The 25,648-nt window shown below is 45.0% G+C and overlaps 1 protein-coding gene across 1 annotated transcript in view; it reads right to left on the reverse strand.

Moving 5' to 3' along the window:
- LOC117463936 (insulin receptor substrate 1-B) overlaps positions 1-22,572 on the reverse strand; it is a 41,907-nt gene extending 19,335 nt beyond the window's left edge. The window contains exons 1-3 of the mRNA XM_034106458.2: positions 21,608-22,572; positions 11,958-12,259; positions 8,514-11,694 (exon numbers count right to left, since the gene is read on the reverse strand). Of these exons, the coding sequence (XP_033962349.1) occupies positions 8,514-11,694; positions 11,958-12,259; positions 21,608-21,974 (3,850 nt within the window). The 5' untranslated portion in view covers positions 21,975-22,572. The remainder of the gene's footprint in view (positions 1-8,513; positions 11,695-11,957; positions 12,260-21,607) is intronic.
- Positions 22,573-25,648: the final 3,076 nt, after the last annotated feature.

Raw genomic sequence — 25,648 nt, forward strand, 5'->3', positions numbered from 1 at the left:
AAGAGAGTGAAGCTCATACATCCAGCTTATAGAATTAAAAACAAGAATTCAGATGCATTATAATTGTGTTACTTGCTTAGAATACCTTTTATGTCCGATTGGTCAGAAATTGAAAAAGGGATACCCTTCCCAGCAGCAGATCTGTTTATTTTGATGACAAAATGTCTCGAGAAAATCATTTATTCCATTTCTACTGAAGAAAATGCTCCAAAAGAAACTTGAAAACGTAAAAAGAAATCTTATTTAGTTTTTGATGACTTTCTGCATTCCTTTCTGTCAAATGTTGTTGTGTTTAATTTTTTCTTTGTACACATCAAGTCATAATAAAACATTATTAGATAAAGTGGGTTTCTGTGTGTGTGTTACATGAGTATGTACGATACTGTTGACTAGGTTATGTGTTACGTTGCTAGATACAAGAGCTGACCCCCATTGGCTGTGTGGAATTACTGGAATTATACACACACATCCATCACACACACACACACACCTTTTTCTATCAGCAAATATGTCCCTCTTCATGCCATGAGCTCAAGAATGAAGTCACTCAGGTCGGTCGCCCTGACCTTGTGAATATGCCGTCAACGTCAAACACAAATGTTCTCAGCAAGAAAACATCTGAGTGTGGGGGTGTGCTTTAAAAAAAAGGTACTGTAGCGTCAAGGTCTTGGGAAGCTGAGCAAGTGAAATAAAAAAACGGGCTGTAGGTAACAGCTTGGATAAGGAAGCGGAGAGGGAGAGTCGTCAGAGGCAACGAGTGAATGAGTTTTCTTCAATGGTTGTTGCCAGGGTAACAAATTCATGACATGTTCAATCATTATTTTAAAAAACTATTTTTCAGCCACTTATGGAAGAAGTTTCAACAGGTTCATGTTAAGAACAAAGTATCTCATTTTCTTTTGTTTGGTTCCAAGGCATAGTTGCTATGGAGAAGAAGCCACTGAGCACAGTCTTGTTGTTGCAACTGGGAACAAAACTGTCCCTGAATATTAAACTTAAGCTGATTTTTTTTTATAGCTGTTCGGCAAAGTGTCACCTTCCCTTTGCTTGTTGTTTGTGGCAACCGAGACATCATCATTTAGGCATTTTTAATGGCTTTACAAGTTGTAAAAGTGCTCCAACAAGCAGCCATTTTACATTATAGATGCAGAAATAAATGTTTTCCTTTCCTGTGTGTGTTTTATAGGTTATTGAGCATGTAAATAGTCTACAAAGGCAGCCAGCTAACCAATCAGAGCACTGGTTTCAGGCAGAGGGTGAAAAGAATAAAAACCTTTTAGAACATTGAAGCCGAAAATGAGCATAATATGGCCCCTTTAAACCCATAATTCCATCGTAAAATGTTGCTTTTTCTTATACTATACACTTAAATGAATGAATTCGTAAATCTATGACTTATTACCTCTACTTCACTTCACCTCCCACCTTGACTCACCCTTTCAAAATCAGTCTTCTCTCGCCCTTTGCTCTTTAGAAGCCATGAAAAGCATCACCATCCACTCTCCACTCTTACCAGCGTGTCGAGTTTCAATGTTTGAGTGTCAACAAGGCTTCATGAAAAGGCCTTTTGAGGTTTGTAGAAATTAGGCAAATAGTAACAGTATGAGGTAAATATGATATGTGTGACGGTAAATATTGTGCATGTATAATATCAGCAATGTGCAAAGAGAGATACATTTCCATCCAAACGACTGCTCCGTGTTATAGGTCAGCACTGATTACAGGTGAAGGTGTAGAAGGGCAACAGACACAGACACACACACAAGATTTTGTCTCTATTCATTGTACTGAAGCAAATCCGACCGTTTCCTCTTCTCCCTTACACTGTAGTCAATGACAGATTATATCAGTGGCATAGATAGCCGACGTCAGGCAATATCTGAAACAAACACACAGACACACTTGCATGTCCTAACATCACCCCCCCATCAAGGCAAAAGTCATGACTTTTTCTTTTAAAAGGACAACACTAACTCAAAAATACAGCTTTTTTCAGTGCTTTCGATTTCCCACAACAGTGTACCGGAGTAAACATGCGTATTGAAATATGCAGTTTATGTCGGGGAAACTGATATTCCCCGAAGACACGTCTGATCGATTTTGTGTTGTAGGTTAAGGTTGTGTCATTCATCAACGAAGGTAATTATAGTAAACTGATAGTTTACGAAGGCTGTGTTCAATCTGCATGAATTAACCTTTTCAATCACTTCCATGATGTGTGTGGAGGGATCTGGGGGAAAAGGACAATTCCAGGTCTTTTTAACGTACAAGCCATATACCTGTTGAATTATTGGCATCGTAATAAACGTCCTTTCAGAAGGGTCTGGGAAAACGTCAGATTTATTGACATATTAAAGGCAAGGCAAGTTTATTTATATAGCACTTTTCTGTACGCGACAGTTCAAAGTGCTTTACAAAACAAATTAAAAGACTTTTTAGGAATAAATACAGTAAAAACACATTATATAAATGCATTTAACCAAACAAACCAGTCTTGCTTGATCTTCCATCGTTTCAGCACCGCTGCTACTACAAGTCAAGATCACAGTCCTGATAAGTGTTCACAGGATCTCTACATGAGCACGCTACCCGAGATGAACCAAGATGCGAATGTGTTGCATTTCTTGACAGGCCGCGGGTAAATTCTCAAGGCGACAACACACCAAAAACTGTCCTGATGCAACCGATAAAGAGCTCAAAATACTCATGTAGCAAGAGCATTATTCCTCACTAGAATCAAGCTGCTGCACAAAAAGCTTTTACATTTTGTCTTGTATATTTAGCACATTGTTTTTACAACACAGAGCTCTCCAGTGGCTCTCCTGCGGCTTTCACACCAGCGCTTTTCAGTTTCTAGCTCCGAGCGGGAGCTTTTCTGGTTCAGCTCCGGTTTCCCTTTTCAGCTCCCGCTCTGTGCACACCGCCCACTGGCGCCCCAGAGCTGCCCTTGCTGCGTCATGACGTCACCGTTTACATCGCTGATTTGCCCCCCAACGGCAGCCATTACGGCAGCTCACAACAACAACAACAACAACTGCGTCGGGTCGATGATCGTGTTGCTTTTAATCACACGAAGCCAGAATAAATTGAATAACGACTTCTCCAACCTTATGCTTTTCTCCAGAGGGCCGTGGTTCATTGTTTATTAATGTGTTTCTGCAGCATTTACCGACCGCTGCAGTGCTGGCTGCTCTTCCACAGAGTTTCTTCTCCCGTTAGCTCCCGGTTAGCTCACACTGCAGCGGCCGCTCTAAAGTATTCACTGTCCGACTCACACAAGCAGCTGATGCATATCCCCAGCTCCCCTTAGCCTAAGTGAATGTGTGTCAGTCTGAATTGACACTGTTTGGTATCACAACTCTGTTATGAAAGTTTCTCTGGTATAAAACGGGTGATGTTAGCATAGCAACCGAAGCTAAACTGACTACTTGCATCCGATAGCTGCAATAATACAAAACAACACGTCTGCCTCTCTCCACAATGATCGATAACAGTGAACGGATGGTCAAAGTAAGGCACAAATAAACAGAATCACACGAAGCCTGGTTAGTGTTGCCTGACTTTATAAAGTGTGTTTATAGGCACTACTGCTTGTAGGCAGGCATAACAGTCGACCCATGGGAGGTGGGTTTAGTTTCCTGCACGCCTCGACGTAAGAGAGACGTAAGCGACGTCACCTCTTAGCTCCAAAGCTCTTGCCTCTGAACCGACAATTTTTTGGAGCTGGAAATGAAGCGGATTCCGGAGCTAAGAGCCGGCGCAGCTCCGGTGTGAACAAAGCTGTGTATATGTGTGTACTGTATTAGCGTTCAAATCATATTACTCGCCAAATTGGACAGAAGAGAGGTCCCGTAATGAGTCGATGCGGCTGACCTCATCGCATGCTTGAAGTCAGTGGGAAAAAACGTCCAGGCTTTCGTGTCCTTTAATAAACACATGTGTGGTTGGAGACGGACACGCATGCACGCTCAGCCTTAAAAACCCAAACATTGGGGAGTTGTTGCTATGTGCAGCACGACTCCCTGAACAGACCACCCAAACAAAGCAAAACCGGACTTCAGAGAACTCAACGTCCCCGACTTGTAAAAGAAACAAACCATCCTCCAAAAAATATCTTCCTCCATTTTGTAAATGTTTGGGGAAAATATTAGATAAACACAGGGATATGGCTCTTGTTTACTCTTTCTGCGGAGGAAATGGATTAGAGCCTCTCCGCTGTCCTCGTGTAACTACGCAGGTTGTGCTGCGTCTTCTCGTTGGGGACCAATCAGTTGCGTAATGCCATAATTAGGCTAATGAAGGAAAGTTGCAGTGCGGAGAAATTCAAGCTAATTCCCGTCTTAAAATGGATTAGGAAGCAGGAAGAAAATGGAGAAGAAGCGGCAGCCTGCCTCCCATCTTGCCCCGTGTTTTCATAAGCCTGAGTCAATAATTAAAGAGTTAAATACAAAAGCCTGGGGGATAAGAAGCCTTTAAAACTTGGTATAAGGAAATATTATCTAGCTTTACCTAAATGCATAGGTCACACTTAATGAATAAAAGGCTAATTTTGAAATGAAAATTCAGTAATAAACAAAGAAATAAGGCAATTCACTTTTAAAGCCCAATCTTGACCTTGGTTCCTCCACATGTTCACTGTTTTGGCTCCACATCTGTGTGTGTTGACACTCTGCATAAGCGGAGAGCCTAACAGCACAGAGCACGCTCAGTCTGCCTGCTGCACATTACACAAACCATGTTAAAAAGCCCCACACACACACACACACACACACACACACACACACACACACACACACACACACACACACACACACACACACACACACACACACACACACACACACACACACACACACACACACACACACACACACACACACACACACACACACACACACACACACACACACACACACACACACACACACACACACACACACACACACACACACACACACACACACACACACACACACACACACACACACACACACACACACACACACACACACCCTGAGTCTCGCTCTATCAGGGGTCATGTCCCGTCCACGTGGTTATTTTACATAACACTACTAGTGCCGTCGGTCTAACCTAGATTACACACCCAGCACTAAAGGTCTGTCGGATGCATAAGCAAAGCTGTGTGTTTGGTGCAGAGGAATGTGTGTATTTCAGAAGCTTGAATACAGTCTTTAATATGAAATAGTTTAATGGTTTTAAAATAATCAAAGAATTGAATTGAATTTTCCCTTTATGGATCAAATTGAGTCGTCTTTTTTTGAAGCCTTGGCAAGTCTTTCTTTATATCAATAATAATTGATTGATCTGGTTTTGTTTTCATTATTAATAGATTATGGCCATAATTTACATTTACATTCAGCTTAAACATGTGCAGTGGTTTGAGAACAGAACAGTTTTACAATGGTCAATTACTTGGAGTTAAATCCAACTAATTTCTCTTAATGTCTTCCAAAACTACACTGTACAGCAAGAGAGAATCTCTGCACGTTGTTTTTCTTTCCGAGCCACAGACACGCTGCAGATACTGATCTGGTTGGTCACTAATGCATGACTCAATTAGTCGACTGTAAACAAATGTTCTGTGAACAACAACAATGTTTCCAAATCCAGGGCTGTCCCTCGGAAAGATTTTCTAAGAGCGACAGGTTATTTAGAGACTGGCACACACGGCCTCCTCCAGATGGTGAAGGAGAGAAGCTAAAGGGCGGCTGAAGGCGTGGATAAGACACTTCGCTCACATGATTCCACAGGAGGATATTATGGGAATGAAGGCTGATTTAATCTAACATGTTGTCCCCAAAAATCCTCTCCATTTCCTGACCTAATGTTACACTCCGTTCTTTTTTAAGGTCACAACACTCAGGCAATGTGTGGGAAACGACACACATGGTGGGATACCCAGACCACAGTCTCTCACACTTTGGTTGAACTTCACAAAAAGCAGATTCCAGAAATTCCACACAAAGACACACAGCCTCTTTCGTTTTCATTTTATGTCTAAAAGATGTAATTTGGAGTGAAATAGATCACACTGCTTTTGCTCATTATGTAAATGAAGAGGTTATTTTTACACATTACGTAACCGCTGTGGAATAGGATTGTTTCTGGCACGTGTCTCACTACCAATGTTGAAATGTAGCCTTTTGGCCCTCGGTGCCAAAAGAATGCAGCCCTAAGACATACACACACTGATGCATGCTGGGTCCTGTTGGCGGAAAGAAATCCCTGTAATTACGGAAGATCAGAACTCTTAAAAACGGCTCACAGGATCGACTCAGACAAGAGAATGAATCGTCTGTAAACCGTATTCTGCGTGACGGACAGACGGTTGCCATGCAACATCTCTGTGTCTTCGCAGTTTTGCTCTCCAGCAAAAATGAAAACATCTTCCAAATGTATTATAAGCGTCTCTGCAAGTGAACACACAATGTGAAAAGGAAGGAGGACGAAGGGTGTGAAGACGAGAGATGTTTGTGTAGTGAACAGAAGGGAGGGTAGGAATTTAAGAGGATGTCGGATGAAGACAAAGATTGTAGCATAAGTGCGTAGATAAGTAGTCCGATAGAAAAACCAAGACAGCAATAAAGAGACGAAAAACATTGAGAAAGCTAAAGCCACAAATGAGAGACTGCAAGAGTAAAAAATGGTTCCAGGAGAGTCCCCTTAGTCTTGGGGCTCAGCCCTGCTGGGGCCCGCCAGCCCACCACGGCAAAACACTCGAACAAAAGGATCATTTATTGGAGGAGGAAAGAGGGGGAGGCGGTATGGGGGGATGAAAGGAGGGGGAAACACTGTACAGAGGCATTTGAGAGCTGTGCGAGTGAAACACTGGCCCCATCTCAACATTCACAGCCAGTGTGTAACATTCTCCCCCACGCTGCCCCGCTGACGTACTCCGCAGCGAGAGCCCATATGGTCCCACTGTGGTAGCCCGCTAGCTTTTATATTCAACATACACCCAGCAGCACGGCCTGTTTCCACCGACATGGCCCCCACTTCCTAATAAATGCAACACGGCCATGTATGGATGCAGCCATTTCCACATGTGAAATATGAAAAGCAACTGTTGAACTGAGCCTTGCTGCACTCTGCAAGATCCCCTGATTAATGCTTGCAATGCCTCCGATTCTTCATTATATCCAACTGTGGAGCTTGTCTATGAAACGTTTGCCACAGAAACCCATGAGGTTTAGGTCTGACACAAGCTTCGGTACAAATCATGTGGAAGCTAGCAGCGCTACATAAACAACAAGGCTTGGCAGGATGCATTCATCACAAGAGCCCCACTGTGGAAGGTTAAGTGAGAGTGTTTTACCGATGCATATAAATCCACATCTCCATTTAAAAGCCGCTCTATCTGCGTAAACTGCAGGCGTCTATTTTCCAAGCGGGTCAATTAAGTGCAGACAGTGGCTCAAAGACAATGTTTTTCTGTGTGGAAACGTCACAGTGACCTAGTTGAGGCATTGTTTAGCTGCTGTGGTCCCCCGCGGCTAGGGAGAATTACCCGACACAGTAGGGAGAAATTAGAATACAATGAGAATTTATGATCTGGCCTTATTGAACTCCCGTCCTTACAGAGAAGTAGATCTTTGTGAATCCAATGTGTGAACACAAGACAAAAAAGCCCTGCAGTCAGCCAAACTAAAAACAACAGCTTCCAGCTCCGATTAAGCGATATACAAATCAAAGTAAACAACATTATAGCAACTTAACTAAGCGAGGATACGGTCCCTCATAACATCGTCATCATTTAAGATTAAAAAGGTTCTGGAAACTCACAAATTCTGACATTTTAAAGATGACATTTTATTTCTTCTATTCGTGTCACAGAGAGGATCTTAGGTTAACAGGTCAACAGATCTTTGAGAGGTCATGAAGGGATTGTCATGAAGGGATTGTCAGGTCAAAGGTCAACTTAATTGAATTTGGGGTGAATGCTTCGATGGTTGTTCTGAATGGTTTCCTTTGCTCAGAGTAGAACTGTGGTGAGTTGTTAGCGACAGTTTTACTCAATGAATGGCTCATCAGACACAGAAGGATTCTACTCATCATATATCAAACGTCTACTGAATTTACATCTAAACACAGAAAGGAAGCCTCAACGGATCGACAGTCATATCTAGGATGTCATATAAGGCAACAACATTTGCTTATGCTTTAAGCAGTACACCCAAGCTCTAGAGAAGGGGTTTATGAAATGCCAGAGCAGCCAAACTATGTATCATATTGTCGATAATGCAGACAGTCATACAAATCAGACTGGTGTCAACATTCTAATATGGCGCCAGGTATAGTTTGATTACATGCACAGATGGAAAGGGAGGCTATGCTTCATTGGATTATCTAGAACATGTATTGTATGTCGATATGAATAATGTCACCGAGCGCAGGTAGGAAGGGAAAAGAAAAGAGAGATCACAGAGTTTGCTCGTGTTGAGGAAAAACTAAAGAGACATGATGTGTTTTAACAGAATAAAGGCGACTCTTACCAGTTCCTTCCTTGTTTCCATTCTGATGGGTTCGCAGCTCCTCTGATTTGTAGAAGTCGATGCTGGCGTAAGTGTTGAGCGCTGAGTTGCTGTTGCTGCCGGCTGCCGCTCCCACTCCCCCAACACCAGAACCTCCACCCAGTACAGAGAAAAGGCGAGATGGGGCCTGGCTACCTGAGGGTCCATCCAGGCCCAAATGGGGGCCCTCTTTGTTGGCCAAGTCCAAGTCTATGTAATTAAGGCCTTGCTCTGTGGACGAATTCTGAGTGTTTGTGGGAAGGGACTGCTGTCCAGGGAGGGCGAACTGAGGGGGGTTCTCTGTCACAGCACCGTTCCCCCACAGCATGCTTTCAAAGCCCAGCCGACGAGCCACAGCTTGGGCATGTTCTGGGAAGAGGGAGGCAGTGGAGGAAGAGGAGTTCGAGGTAGAGGTGGGGAGGGAAGGTGCAGCAAGGAAGGTTTCTGAGCAGTGGCGTCTGCGTCCTGCGGGGTCGGCTCGGATAACTTTAGCCCCGTGGTCTGGGTTGGGTCCGAGTTTGGCTAGGGGGAAGTCCAGACCCCTGGATAGCAGTTGGACTGAAGGATCAGTCCTGGTGGGAGAAGGGGCTTTCGGGGAAACACTGGATGATGACCTTGGGACGGTGTTGCTATTTAAGCTGAAGGCCATCTCTGTGTAGTCTCCACAGGAAGTTGGGGACTGAGATTCAGACAATGATGGGACACTTTCCCTGCTTTTCCTAAGAGGGGCTTCAGCTACTTGCGCCCCCTCTTCACGAGGGCTAGTAGTACCCCCTTCGCAGGATTTAGGGGCATGTGTTGGTGGTGTAGGAGGGGTGTGGAAAGTGGGGAAAACTAGTGGAGCAAGGGAGAGAGGTGAGGGGCATGGAGAAGGCCCCAAGTCCATGTTGACATACTCAGAGGCAGATGGGGGAGTGATGGGGGCTGAGGGGCTACGGGAGAGGGGGACAAAGTTCCCTAAGCAGGAAGATGGCCTATGTTGAGGATGCTTGCTGCTTGAGCCATGAGGCAGGGATAAGCCGTGCCTGAGACCCCGGCCTCGCCCTCCTCCGACCCCAGTCTGGCTGCTCCTTTCCCCCTTAAACTCAATGCTAACGTACTCTCCAGGGCTCTTAGGTTCCGGGGGCAGTGGGTTCTCACGGACCCTGGGAAGGGTATTCGCCTTGGAAACATCGACAAACAGGCTCACTGGTCTGTTCATACCTTGGCTACCCTGCTTGGACAATCCACCAGTGCCTCGTCTTTGCTGGAGTTTACCACAATCTTTGGACTGAGTTCCCCCGGCCATGCTTATTGCCTGGGAGGCTCGGTCCTCGCCTTCCCCGAGGCTCTCGCTGCTGGCTGAGCTGGAGGAGTATGAGGAAGAGGAGAGTGACAGATGGCGCCCAACCACTGAATTTCCCGCTGCCGTTTGCTCCTGACGCCCTCCCATAGTCCTACCTCCGCCCATTCCCCTACTGCAACTCCCATTGGGCCTTCTGCCTCGTCCAGGCCCATCGTCAAAGTGTCCGGCAGAGGGGTTGTGTTTGTATGAGCGGGGAAGGGAATAGTAAGAATACACCATCTTAGGGGCTGGCTGTTGAGAACCGGTCTCCAAATGACCGGTGTGCTCAGGAGGTGGGGGACTGCCGTTTATGGAACGTGCACTTATTGGAGACATATTCATATAGTCACTGCCTGCCCTGCTGTCTGCACTTCCGCTGCCCATCCAGGCGCCTCCAGAGAGACCTCCACGCTGGTCCGGGGAGCAGCTGCTATTGGGGGACATTATCATGTAGCCGTCAGACGCTGGTGGAGGCCGGATCTGCTGTGGCGGCGACACACTGTTGTTAGGGGTCATGGCCATGTAGTCATCAGCAGGTTTGGAATCTGAGTCCGGGACTGAGACGGCCAACGATTGGGACGGGGATGCTGGAGGGTTAGTGACGCCTGGCAGCATTGACATATACCCATTGTCCACACCTATATCTACACTACCACTTGCTCCTGCCACTTCACTTTTAAAGTCACCAGCTACATCCAAGTACCCTCCTCCTCCCCCAACTGACCCAGCACCCATGACAGATTCCCTCTGTATGGAGGAGGTAGAAGCAAATGACTCGCGGCTGGTGCTCCTTGACATGATGGCGTAATCGGCTGAATCTTCGTCTGCCGGCTCCTCGGCTCTGCGCTGGCGGGGGGCCAACCTCTCCAGGGCCATTGGTGGTAACGAAGCTCGCTTGCTCAGCAGCCTACGTTCAGCTTCACATTCGCGGCTGGAGGAGCGGCGCAGCACTCTCTTGGTCTGGGGCTGGGAGCCACAGACAGGGGTTCCTGGTGCTGGTAGAGAACTGGATGTCAAGCTCCCTTGGTTACTGCTGCTACCAACACCGCAACCACCACTTCGTTGGCCCATTAGGATATAGTTGGATCCCTCATCACCAATGGACTGGCTGCCGGTGCTACCAACAGAGCTTCCGGGGAGGCTCGGGGAGGGAAGGTGAGAGGGATCACCAGGACTCGAGCCGTACTCGTCTGAGGAGCCATAGTCACTGGGTGAGCCCGAGACAGAGGCCCGATGGGAGGGGACTTGACTGTAGGCGCCAGACCCCGGACCGGCGCCAGCAGACGTCACACATCCAAACTCAGAGCCGTGCCCAGAGCTAGAGGAGAGGCTCGGGGCTGGGGAGGGCGCTGGGGTGGAGATGGAACGCATCAGACCAAGAGGAGTTTTAGCAGCAGTGTTCGGAACTGAGCGGGCTGACTTTGACCTGAGGATTGGGGTGGTGGAGCAGGAGTCATTGGTGGAGGGGCTGGAGCATGGCCCTGGGAGCGGGATGTTCCCAGTCATACCATCATCAACTTTCCCACCATCGCTAGCAGTGCGAGATCTCGGAAAGGTGTGCCGTGTGGTGGGAGAAGCATTGGCACTGTTGACCCCTGCTCCATTGTTAGCTCCTCCTGGAGGCTCCGTTCGGGGTCGGCGGGTGAAGCCCACCTGGCTGGGAGGAGGGTTCGGATGATGGCGGCGGGAGGGAACACTGATGGGGTTAGAAGCAGTCGCACCTCCTCCAGGACCGGAGTTCGACTGGGACTTGCTGCGTTGGCGGAACTCCTCGCTTAGTGCCTTCATGGCCTCCAACAAGGTTTCGTGCATGTTCTGCGCCACAACAGAGTCATCCACCTAAGACATGAGACAAAAAAAACATATCATTCTGATACATTTGTTTGTAACGGATTTATTGGTTCCAAATCAGACCAATGAAAGACATTTGGAAATGTTACCGTTTCTCAACGGTAACAACGCATAATGTAGGTTTACATGAACTTTAACCCCAGTAACCTTGAGTAACTTTATGGTTTCTCAGACTGATTATAGGCTTTTTAACATGTGGGATTGGAGGGTGCAACTCTCAACATAAAGGGGACTGCAAATGACAGGCTCACCTGCATCCAGAACTCGCCCGGGCCCGTCACGGCAGATCTTCCCACCTCCACGAAGAAGAAGTTTTCTGAATGGCCGCAGCGCCGGACGTTCATCAGCTGCAGCACAACGGCAGCAGCATCAGAGTTGAGCTTGACAAAGTTGACCGTCTTGTCAGTCAGGCAAAGGCGGTAGATGCCCACCAAGTTCTTGGCTTGACCCAGGCCTTTGGGCCACACCTTCACCTGCCACACCTCTTTGAATGCAGGCCCAGGATTGGGTATTCCATAGTCCCCACCTTCTTCGCTGTCAGTGTGGTTCTTACCTTAAAAGAAACAGAAAATAAATAAGAGGTCAAAAGGTTGTTTTAGGGTAAAAGGAGGATACGACTTGATAGGAAAAAACAGAAGGTAATACATTGTTATGGAGGATGAGGAACACTGGCTACAGTTAAACACTGGCTACAGTTAAACACTGACGTGACCTTCGTGCATCTGTGAACAAAGTGAACGCCAGGTGAAACCGCCAACATGTACCTTTTGGTGGGGGCCAGGATCCTTCCTTATGTAAGATCTGCTGATATTGTGCTTTTCACAGATTTTTAAACCAGATCTCCAGGAGCTTGTGAAACCTGCCAACTGCAGGCTCCATACATTGAGTCTCATTTGTCAGCTTCACTCACACACACACACACACACACACACACACACACACACACACACACACACACACACACACACACACACACACACACACACACACACACACACACACACACACACACACACACACACACACACACACACACACACACACACACACACACACACACACACACACACACACACACACACACACACACACACACACACACACACACACACACACACACACACACACACACACACACACACACACACACACACACACACACACACACACACACACACACACACACACACACACACACACACACACACACACACACACACACACACACACACACACACACACACACACACACACCAGCATTGAAAAATGAAACCGTTGACAACTAAAGCCACTCACAAAAATGATGACTTTGAAAGGAGAGCAACCGTTGTGGAAAAAGGGACAATGCTGATTAAGAGAATCTTCTCCAAATCCTAATCAAACAATGCCAAGAAACCTAAGAGCAGAGCACTTAATGCGCTCCTCAAAATCATTCATTCGTTTCATTGCTGTGCCGACAATAAACTGGCTTTGTAAACTAATAAAATAATGTGTCTTTTAGTGGGAGAACAAGCAGCCGATTCACCCTTTGTGTTTCCGTATTCAGACAGTCGTGAATTACTGAGGCGAGGAAATGCAGGAGAGAAAGCTCTTGGTGAGATTTGATCCGGGCTGGTAGGAGCCAAACAAAAGCCTTGGACTTACTTACTACAACACTTAGCCGCTGTTTTGTGTTTTAAGTCACCTTATTATTCACAGATCTAAAGCAGTCACCCAGAAAATTACCTTAATACTTGCATGCTGTGCACCTCATTGTTGGCAGCTATTAACACAGTATAATATATCACAGATTTACCTCTAAGCTCTTTAACTGGCTGCTACATGGAACTTTACATGTGTTCGCTCAAAGACCCCGGATTACAGAGAATGCCATGATGCAATGTGATAGAATCATTATTTTTCTTCAAGGAACCACCCTAAATTGTTGTCTAAACAATGTCCCTTTCCCACTGTGTACCACACTTTCTGAGAAACTGTTGGTATGCCAGGTTGGATATGTCTGAACATGATACAAGTTTACAATAATCAATCAACGTCCTGAAAAGCCTGAGAAAAATAAACTCCATAATGATGCCTTCAGGAACAAGATGTTCTTTGTACAATAATGAGCACCTGCTTTATTAAAACTCACATCTGGCAAATTGAAATATTGATGACTTATTGTTGACAAGTTACTGAGTGACGAATCATATATGTTCACAACGTCTGAGTGATTCTAAATTAAGCAATCATTTTGGCCCAATTATGCTAATCACTGTGCACCCTGACTGAATTACAAACGCAGTGTGATTGTGTGTCTGCACGCGTTTGTTCTTCCTTTCCCATGCCTCTGCAGCAAACCCTACAATGGCAACCATATGTAGACAAGAAGCATGCACAGTGGAGGCCATATATACGCAAATCTTCCACTGTGACAAACATTCTCCAAGGAACATTTGTACTTATTGCAAAAGTACGGGGGAAGTCTGACGTGTCTGCCTTCGGTTCGCTTCCCCAAAATTGAAGGATCGCAACTTGAAAGAGACTTAGAATAGATGTTTTGTTGAAAACCGTGGAGGCTGCGGCTGTGTGGCTGTGCGTGTGCGTGCGCGGAGGCTCTCCCCCTATATTAGATGACTCACTCAAGCCCATGCGTGGCTGCTTCATGCACTGCTTCCCTCTGTGTGCAAGGAGCCCTGTTTGCCTTCTCGATTTAGATTTACAGAAAGGGATGGTTTGGGGATTTTTCAGTGGGGATCGAGGGAACATAGATATCAGTGGGAAAGAATGTCCTTTAAAAAGAATCTCAAAGGAGGGAAAGTTCATTTTAGTATGGCTTGGATTATAAAATATAATCACAGGCTTTATTTTCTCTCAAAACCTTCTAGGCCTCCGTTTCTTGAGACTTCGAATGCGGTGCAGCATTCCTGTTCAAGAGCCGTTTAACATGTCTTTAGGAGAGCAAAAGTGCCTTGTTTGTTTTGAGTACAGTCAAGTCTTAAACTTTAGCTGTGCCCTTGACATCACTTCTACACCAACACACACCCCTTGATCTCAGGGCCACTCGGGCTGCACGCACTTATTGAGGGAAGCACTGAAAACCTTTAAGAGCTTTCCCAGACTCCTACAGGGGTGCAGAGTGAATTCCCCCTATTGAACGGATCGCAGACCTTTCTTCATGGTTACATAAAGCTATGGTTGATCCTACATGGAGCCGTATGAATTATAGATCGCTGCGGGCTGTGCTCCGGGGGACCTGCATGTCAGCGTGGTGCTCAGCGGATATGGTTGTTTAGAGCGTTGTACTTTCTTCCCCCCTCCTCTTAGCACGAAGAGGTTATCAACAGGGCAGCGTTTGCCACCCCGATAGGACATCATGAACCCTCGGGAACAACACACACAATGCCCCTGAGCAGGTGATGAATCCAAGGACTGAAGAACATGAAAGCAAACCCAACGGGAGGTAATGAAGCATCTGCGTCGAGCTTGCTGGTTGAATAAGGGCGATGCGTGTGGAAAAAGCACCCTTCAAACAACCTTGAATACGCGAGTATATCAGGTCAAAGAGTTAATTAAAGGAGACCTATTCCAAAAGTTGTTTTCCCGTTTTAGCAACCTGAAAACAACGTACACTGGCTTATTCATGCATCGGTTGTTTACTCCACTTTCGCCACGACCACACATGAAACTTTCAGTGTCCGTGCGCCTCGCGACCTAACCCTACACGACCAACACTGCCATCTATTCATGCCGTATATTTGCTACGCTCAAGCTGCCTCCCTTGAGAAGCTATGTCAAAAAGAGGACATCATCTAACCTAATTTTTAAAACTGGGATGTTACTGTACGTGGGAGTTTCATGCCGTTGAGGCGGCTCCATGTCTCTTTTGCTTTTTATCATGATTTAGGGGAGTATGTGTGTTGAGGGCGGTGATATTTACCCCCGGGGCTACCAGATGCCTGCTGGGATATCGACTGCTCCTCCCTGAGTGACAGGCTGATATCACACACAATCTATGAAAGTAGGTCTTCCATAAGGGTCTTGGGGACCCTGTGGGTTGTATCAGCAAGAACAGGATAAGGAGTTTTGTTATTGTAACACTGGGTGGGATTGTAGTTATTCAAGATGAAGTTTAAAAATCATAAGCTAACATTTAGATAACATTTCTGTATTTAATCCCTTTCTGGAAAGAAAGATTTGCTTGGGGAAATAAAAGACAAGAGGAATTGAAATGTATTGCAAAATTCATAATAAAATCCCTCTTCTTAGTTAGCTAATGCAGCCTGTAAATCAGGGAAACTACTCTGGCAATGAACCGTCTGGCTCTCAGGTTCTGTTTCAAGTTCTCTGACCTCATTGCCCTAGCATGCTGTGTGCGCCATAACACCGCAAAACAATACTTCTGAGGGCTAAAACCCAATTTTCTTCCCCCATCTTAGCCACTGTGCCCCCTTACATCCCCCCCACCGCTGCCATACCAGGTTACCAGATAGGAGACAGCTGTGGACTTTTTGTCTTCACATGCATGTGGTAGAGGAAAAAAGTGAGCCACCCTGCAGTTAAAAGCAGTTGGGCTAATCTGTTGCTCCCATGTGTGCTCTTTTTAAACTCCTCAACTTCCTATCTTTTCTACCATCTGTAATCCCCCTATCTGGGCCCACACTCGGGGACACAATGCCTCCCCGACACCAGCCTCTGCCTGAGGTTCATTTCACATGTGGTTCCTGTTTGACACACACACGCGAAATTGTCGGTGATGCATCCAAGGTTTGCTGTCCCTAGACACGACGCATGAAAAAGCTTCATGAAAGTGCAGCTCTCGCAAAATCACCAAACTGGCAGCCATCTTGAACTTTGCTGGCGAGTCTGGCTCAGAAAAAGTAAACAAAAATGTATCTGTAAACTCAGAACAAGCAAAGAGCCGAGGCCTCAGTTAACTGCAAATGTGTTTTGAGGAACTTAACTTCCAAAATAGTACGCCTTTTGTAAACAAGTAGTGGCTTTGAAAAACTGTCGAGTAAGATTCTCCTTGCACACATCTTCCAAAGCAGTTCAATTGAATTTGGGAATTAAATCATTCAGGAATTCGTTCTGGTCTTCTCGGAGAGCGGCCTCTCCAACTTTCTGTTTCAACATAAAGTATTCTTATGTAGGAACTCAAAAGAACAGTAATTGAGGGAACTTAAATGTTGAAATATACAGTTGCACATCGATACTATTCCTATACATGTACACATACTAGAATAGGAGCACTTGCCCGAGTACCCTTATGCAGTTGTATATACCGTTACTGTACACATTTAGACACCATCTGCCCACTCATACTTAATAATAACTATGCCTAGGGTCATGCTAAAATCAATTCCACTCTTGCTTGTTTTGAAATTCTGAAGAAAAAGGTACACGTTGATATATAATCTATGAGGACTGTATGGATTTTTTACTCGAACAGAGTGTGCATCCAAAGGAAATAAGAAACTCCAACTCTTCAATACCCTGTATACATTCCTCAGAGTTAAGATGTAAAAAACAAATGTTTCAAACCGCCGTTGCCTTATTTTACTGGAAAACTCCTGGATTTTCATTCAAAACACAGAACGGGTCCTCTTACATTTCAAAAGTGTATGTTCTTACGTTTAGCATTTGAGATAAATGGGATTGACAGGAGGCATCGTACATCTCGGGAGGCACTGGTGTTACAGCGCAGTAATCAATGCACTATCTGCATTGTATCCCCCGGAGGAGTAGCAAGCCAGATAATGAGGACGTGAGTGTGTGTGTGTGTGTGTGTGTGTGTGTGTGTGTGTGTGTGTGTGTGTGTGTGTGTGTGAGTCTGATAAAACCCAGCTCATGAACTCGCTGACCTCCACTATGACAGAGGTAATGGTCCAGCATCAACCGACAGCAATCAATACGGCTCGCTATAAAAGCTTTCCATGCATTTAAAGCCCCAGGGTTTTATCCTGCTCAACATATGGGCGCTGCTTGACCAAATGGATCTGGCTGGATCCCGGCCATGTTATGCTGTCGATCAAACCGGAGCACTTCATATACGGGCTGCCTCGGCGGAAACGTGAAGCTCAAGGCCATTTCAGACTCACGATGTCTCTGCGACGCGAGGAGCCGCTGCATCACAAACAAGCGGGCGCTGGCCAGCTTGTCGTGTTAAATTAAATTACAGGGTGTTAATGTGCGCAAACTATTTAGGCAGAGGAAATAATTTGTGGCAGCTCACAACTCTTGAGCCTGGATTGGAAGACTATATGAGTTAAGGGAAGACTTGGTAAAAAAAAACAAGGCCACGGATCATTTTCTGAACTCCAGATTACATGTTTTCCTCCTGGGACTGTGTCATTTCTGACTTTGTTAGCACACAGGATCTGCCGGGCCAACAGCGGCTGACCCTCGAGACAATAATTACCGCCTAATTAGGGAGATGAGCGGTGCTTAAGCGCGGCTTAACGTTTAATCGCTCACTGGTGGGATCTATATCTCATTGGTCGAAGCATCCGAACAACAATCCAAGATAAGAACCACTCCAGTCTGCTAATGAGGCTTTGATACACTGTTCCAATGTGCTTGAATCAATTCAGATTTGAGGGGCTTTGCAACAGTGCCATTTACTGCTTTTGGTAAGTGGTACTATCATCACAGATCTGACTGAAAACTTTGAAGGGAATTCTGCCCACATCGAGGTTTGTGGATCAGCATGAATATCCATATTGTTATATTTGGAAACAGATCTTGTTTCTCAGATGTCATATTTTTGGGAGCTTTGAACATGGAAAACTAAATTCCAGAGACTTACTGTACGGCTGTGATGTCAACAAACCTCCATCGGAGAAGATATACGTTGACGTTGCAATTTATGATCCTTTTTATGACCACTTAAAGCCGATGATTGTTTGAACGAATAATGGTTTATTCATTTGTGTTGCTTTGTGCATCTCAGTTGAAGACACACAGATAGTTAGTTTGTCTCAAACTAACATTTAATCTTGTTATGGAGCTGCAACCAATAATTATTTCGCTGATGTTTCATCTTTTTGGTGAATCACGTGTGTCTTTGTGTTTTCCATCAAAACACAACAGATGTTCTTGGTAAACAACCGCACCAATTAAACCATTATCAAAATGATTGTAGATCAATTTGCTGCTGTAATAAAAGCAGCCTTTCTGCACGTATGGGTGTTTCTCCCTCGTTTAGTGCCCTGGCTCCAAAGTTTGACTCCACCATATTGTTTCATTGAGGTCAACAACAATTCTGGGGTGGTGCCTGAGCTGCGGGACAGTTTTCCTGGCAATCGTCGCCTGTGGGCCGCGCCACCGCTCGTTCCATCGAGGTTAAGCCTTTACACACTCGACTGACTCCTAATAGTTGAGTAAATAGCTGCCCGCAAGCCTGATACTGTACTCGCTGCCCGAAAGGGTCTTACTGGACTCAGCTGAACAAATAACTGAGATCCTTATATCGGCCTGCACGGCAGCTGGCTCGTGTTTGTGTAATTACCACAGGCTTGAGAGGAGGCTGGGTAATATTGGACGGTTCCCGGGCTGCTTTAGGTGGGTTTCCCAGGCCCAGCGCACTATATGGCAGCCTGGGCGGGTACAGTATTTATTGTGCTTTCACAACAGAGGAACGTCTTGCTGTGGAGACTCAAAGATTCCAACCTTCATCCCATGACTTTGATTCCAGCTTTTTTTTTTACGAGCTGATATGCAGGTATCAAATTGAGGGAGTGGAAAATATGTGGACACAGTGCAGCATCTCTTGGCTCGGTGCCCTTTCTTAATCTGCAAGGCTGTGAATTCTTCAGTTTCCCCATTGGGACAAGGGGGGGACAAACACTCGACAGTAGTTGGAGTGGCCGTGTTTGTAGACGAGGCGGTGGGTGTGGAGGTTCCATCAACACACAGGCACCGACGACTTGAAACCGTGTATGAGCTGCACATACCAGAGGAGGGTTATTACAGTCAGGAATCCTGACACAGTTCAGCGTGTGTGTTCAGCTATTTTCGCACTGCAGGTTTGGGCAGCATGACCCTCCTCTTACGAAACTCTTCCTATGCAAGCCTGGATCATATGTGGCCTAGTTTTTTTTTTTTCCATAAGGAAAAACTGCGAGCGAACTGCAGCACATACATACCACAAGAAAATGCCTGCCAACGAGCTGGTTTACACAGCAGCTCGGCCGCATCGCTTTGTCACCGTCAAGGTGGGGTGATTTCCAAGAAGAACCCAACACTTTAGGCGACAAGAGAAGGAGAAGAGTAGTTGCATTGCGTCACACCGGACCTGTCATTTCAAAGCCAGCGAAAGCGTCGTTGTGATTTTGAGGCAGCCCATTGAATGTGTCCCTTGGAAGGCCGTTCACCTGCTGACCTGCAGCCCATATCTGTGCATCTGACCTTTACACACAAGCGCTTTGTAGATTAGATTGCTTGCACTTATGACACCCTAACCCTTTTTGGAGGGGGGTGTGAAAAAGGTTGCAGAGTTAGTTTCTCACAATTCCCTATAGGCGCGAACATCTGTCTATTCACTCCAACGTCTCGCAGAAACTCGACAAATACTTGGGAAGAGTGGGTGGAACACACAAACACACAGAGTTGTGTTAGAGCAACAGGGGGAGGCGCAGCGTTGACACCAATTCCAAATCTGCAGAGGCAACACTGGATTCCACTTATGAAACTTGAAGGGAGAGCTCTCCTGAATTAAAGTCGAATTATTATACACATCGATTAGATGATTCAATCAAAAAGAATCTGTAAAAATGAGCTTCTCCTTAAGGAATCATGCAAAAGCACCACTTTTAAATCGTGTGTGTCGCAGAAGTGTGTCCATATATTTCTTGAAAATATGTAATTCAGCATTTTTTTTAATATCTTCGTCAACTTAGAGGGGGAAGCCCAACTTTTTGGAGCCCCTAAATCAACCCCATGCGTCTTTACTTTGGAATAACTTGCTCTCACTTGATTTTAAATGAAGAACAAGATTAATTAAGACATCAGAATATGCAATATCCTTTCGTCTGGTGTTTTATGTAACAGAGGGAGGAGGTCATGTGCACCTTGAAGTTTGAACCCGTATCTTCTCTCTCTCTCTCTCACAGAGGCTAACAGGTGATATGAAATTGCCCTGTTCAACACTTTTTGCTCTTACAGCTGTGTTGACACAAGTGGCTGATATACTGTGTGAGTTGATTGCAAATGTCTAGCATGCAAACGAGAGACAGGTTAAGCTGCTTAACAGTATACTAGTCAATCAGGAATTACATGTTAAATGAAGGACTACGGTTGACAGGTGCATATGTGCTTCAGTGTCACTTTTGGGACATGTCTCTGCTCCTCTAGGATCAATGCCTGATGTAATAGTGTAGTGTCAGCGGGGCATGCAAACCAAACAAGAGGGCAGGGTGTGTTTGAGTTGGGAAAGCTTGCACACAGATAAGGCCCACAGAGAGAGAGACCCTACAAAGTCTAGGAGTAAACATCTCGCCTGACACCAGCATGATAAGGACTGCTGGGGAGGATGAGCTCCACAGTGAGGCTCAAAAGGCACATGCACACATTCCACTCAGAGGTCATATGCAGACACCTAGGACCTGTTCTGAAAGTATAAAGGACCTTTACATTCTAGGGTAATGGGAGAGCAGCTCAGGTCACAAACTATGTAAACTTGGCTTGGAAAGCTGTAATGATTATTTAAATGAAACATGTCAGGATCTGCAGTGCAGCTCTGCAGGCATTGCCACGTTTCCCCTTCCATGCACAGACAGCCTCATACAGTATTAAGTGTGTGTGTGTGTGTGTGTGTGTGTGTGTGTGTGTGTGTGTGTGTGTGTGTGTGTGTGTGTGTGTGTGTGTGTGTGTGTGTGTGTGTGTGTGTGTGTGTGTGTGTGTGTGTGTGTGTGTGACTTACTTTTGCACTGCAGCTCCACCATGGCCTGGTACCACTCGTCCTGGTCCGCCTCGCTCTCCGCGGCGATGGCGAAGCTCTCGGCCCGGGTGTAGAGCACTATCATGTGCTTGTTCTTGGAGTCGGCCCGCTTGTTTATGTTGAAGCATGTCTCCAGAGCCAGTGCTTTCTTCGGGACGGGGGCCTTGCCGCGGAATTTCTTCTCGCTCTCGTAGTACTCCAGGCGGGCCGGGCCGCGCTCCGAAGCGGCGCGGAGGACGAAGTACCGCCGGTGCATGGACTTCTGCTTGCGGAGATAGCCGCTCTTCCGCACATCCTCGGTGCTCTGGATCTCGCCCGCTTGTTGGCTCTCCATAACTACCGACATCATGTTATTTCTCTCTTAAAAAAAACGAACTCTTTTTTAAGTTTAGAGTGATAATTCATCCACTCCCCTCCCTCTCTCCCACATCAACACAGGCATGTGAAAGAGGGGAGGCTGGGGTCGGGTCGCTGCTACTAATAGTCCCGCCGGTTGAAACTGAACCTGCAGTTGCGGTTAGTTCCCCCCTTTTCAAGCTTGTTCTTCTGGGTGTTTTTCTCTCCGGCCGGTGCAAGTTTTCCTCACAGCCGAGCACATGCGGCACAGCTCTGCGCGCAGCTCGCCCTACTCTCCACTACTACTACTACTACCACCACCACCACCACCACTACTACCACTACTACTACTGCTGCTGCTGCTGCTCCAAGAGGTTTAATCCCATTTAGTGCACATTACACAGCACAGAGTCCATCCTGTCGGTCTGTCTGCGTCTCCCTCTGTGTGTCTGTCCCCCCACCCCTGCTGTCCTGCTCCGGTCTTCTTGTTGCTGTTGAGCAGCTACCGTGGAGCAGCAGGACTGTCACTCAGCGCCGTACTAGTATACTGGGTCCTCGGTGCGTTCAAGGACCGACCCCGAGCTCAGACAGCAGAGCTCCCGACGTTTCATTCGTGCATTCCTGTGCTCCAAATCCGGATTTGTGACAGATAGGTGAAATCACTGAAAGTAACTATACTGAAGATTTCTACAGTAATATAATGTATAATAGTAAAACATAAACCAATTCATCGAATAAAAGAATAATAATAATCACTGAATAAATAGTTGAAAGTGATTGAATGAAAATATAAATAAGTCAGGTTAAATTACTTCACTGCCATGGGGAAAGTGTTTATGCAGGTGCTTTCTGACATAATTAGAATAAGAAACTTAAATCTTATTCAAACCCTTTAAAGTGACTTTTATACTGTATAATTCCATATATTTGTGTTGTTGTATTTCACTTAATTTCAGACGACTTGGTGAAACACAGCTTTATTTTTTAGTAATATGCAAAAAGTTAGCACAACCTGACATCCAGTAATAAATACCTTTTAATCCTTTTAGAATTGAATCACTATTTAATAACGCTTTCATATTAATACTCCTGATTTTTTTTACATAATATTTTCAAATTGTTTGAGCAGTCATGTATGTGATCTTATATCTTGTGTAATTTCTTTGTACTTATTTTAATTTGTGTCTTTTTGTAATACTTTCTTGGGCTGTTATAACGTCAATGTATCTGTGTGTTTTTTCCCCACAAGTTCACTCAACCAAGAAGCAATATTTCCCACAGCACGTGAAGGCAGCACGGCTTGCAGCGTGTGTGTGGAGTAAGATGTCACTATTGGCTTTACCACGAGTCCATCCTGTTCTATTTATTGTAGAAATCCCCCTCTGTCCTGTATTCATTTATATTATATAACAATTCAACTTTCAAATCGCCCTGGTGTTTTCTGAACATTTACATTTTCTACATTTAATGCAGCAGGAGGTCGCATTTAAGCACATTTTAAATCTAGGTTACCAGTGAAACCAATACAATGGTGCTTTTTATTGATATTGATTCCTAAATGATGTATAAAGAGCAGATTAAGCTGTGATTGATTACATGAGGCTTTTGGAGACGCCATATTTATGCCACTCAGACTGGTTGAGTGAAACGACTTTGATCTGTGTCGACTGTTTGTCTGCAAACCTCCATCTCTCCCTGCTGCTTAAATCCCATCGTTGACACATGTAAAACATATCACACATGTGCACGTTTAAGATTACCTCTGAATTTCAAATGGCAATAAATCTTTTAAAAAGGTCTTTTAATAGTCCTTCTGAAAGCTATAGAGGGTTTCTATCTTTGTGCTGTGTGCTTATGCAGTATGCATGTTGTTATGCAATATGCATCCAAAAGTAACCTTGCGCAAGAGGTCAGAGAAAAGTGGATATCAAGCGCCCCCTGCTGTGTGAGGTGGACAATACAGCTCTTAAAAATACACTTATTTTACCCCTAAGTGTACTTAGCCCTTATGTTGTGTTCGGGTCTCCCGTGACCCCTTTCAAGTTAAAATTATATAATAACTATGCTCTAGTTTTTTTTATCGGAACAAGGCTTCATGATATCCTCCACAACAGCTAAACACTAGAAAACAGATTTTGACAATTGTTGCCAAGTCTGAAGGTCTCTAAAAAGAAGAATTGGTGTTCGGGTCTGTGAAGACCCAGCTAAATTGTTTTGGGTGACTCGGGGTCAAATTTGGCCCAATCAAGATTCATCTTTGATTTTAGACACCCCAGCCCCACCCCCTTCATCCACTGTAACAATAATTGTTCGCAACATGCACCTGGTCTCTCCCCTCCCTCTGCCCCTCTCCCCCCACGGGAACTCGACCTTTCTCAAAGAATATGTACACTAACACTTGAACCTGAACTCACATATGCACGTGTGCAATATGTGGTGTAATGTGTTTTGGCCATAACATTAAATTACAACAGGATTGTACGGTTATGAATGCATAATAAGTTAGTTATGATGTAGTTAAAACAATATTGGATGATAGTCATTTTCTTTGTGTTTTGGACTGAGATAAATCAGTCCAAAACACCATGAACAATAACAGCTTTCGAACACAACACAAGGGTTAAAGTATAAAAAGTAAAAGCAATCATTGTGCCTTTATCTGTGTATATAATTATATTTATACATGTGACATTTCTAGATGGTATTGTTGCATCATGTAGCATGTTACTGTTGAAAAACAAGTTCTGATGGACTGTTTGTAAAATATTTAAATTATTTGACCCTTTTTTGACTTAAAGAGAAAGTCCACTTGTATAATGTTTAGAAATGCCTTTTGTTAAAAATAGCTAAAGCTGTTTGATACATTTAGTGGAGTAAAATGACATAATTTCCTTATTGTACTTAAGTGCAGTACAGTACTTGAGTAAATGTACTTAGGCCCCGGCCACACGAGGACGATAACGGTCGTTTCCGTTACCGTTTTGTGTCATATAGACCATTCGGCCACACTAGGACGACATAATACGGCACTAAACGACATACGGTAACGGGTCCCAAGCATGGATGTATAATAAGAACTGGATACAGCGTGGGAGGCGGGGCCTCATTAATTCCTATGAGAGTTGCTCATTAGCGCATGCCGCATGATGACAAAATGGCTCAATTTTTGAGAGAGCGAAACGTCACAGATTACCCGGCATGCCTGAGAAGTACCCGTATGTGCACTCATTGAGCATGCGCAACTTTGACCACGCCGCCCAAAAGGCTCGTTCACATTAAGCACGTGAATTTGCGTACACGTAACAGCTGCGCGTTCATGACAGCATGGTACTGGATTTATATGAACGAGACGGCCGTTAGCAGCTAGCGGCTAGCTAGCTAGTAAATTATGCTAAGTTACACATCAATCGTTATGTACTTTTATATTACACTGACATCAGGATCTAGTGATATCCAAGCAACAGAGCTTCATTTAGCATGATACTTGTGTGGGTTGTACATGAAACCACTTGGTAATATATAAAAATGTATATGTTGAAGGCTGTTATGATCAATTGTGAGTTAAAACTTTATCTAAAAAGTAAAGCTGATGATGGATTACTGTGGTGGAGTTAAAATAACAATAGCCTATTTATTTTGAAATGTGATGGAGTAAAAGGATAGTAACTGTGATTATTCATGTTAAGT

Source organism: Pseudochaenichthys georgianus, chromosome 18 (assembly GCF_902827115.2).
Source record: "Pseudochaenichthys georgianus chromosome 18, fPseGeo1.2, whole genome shotgun sequence".
Classification (NCBI taxonomy): Eukaryota; Metazoa; Chordata; class Actinopteri; order Perciformes; family Channichthyidae; genus Pseudochaenichthys; species Pseudochaenichthys georgianus.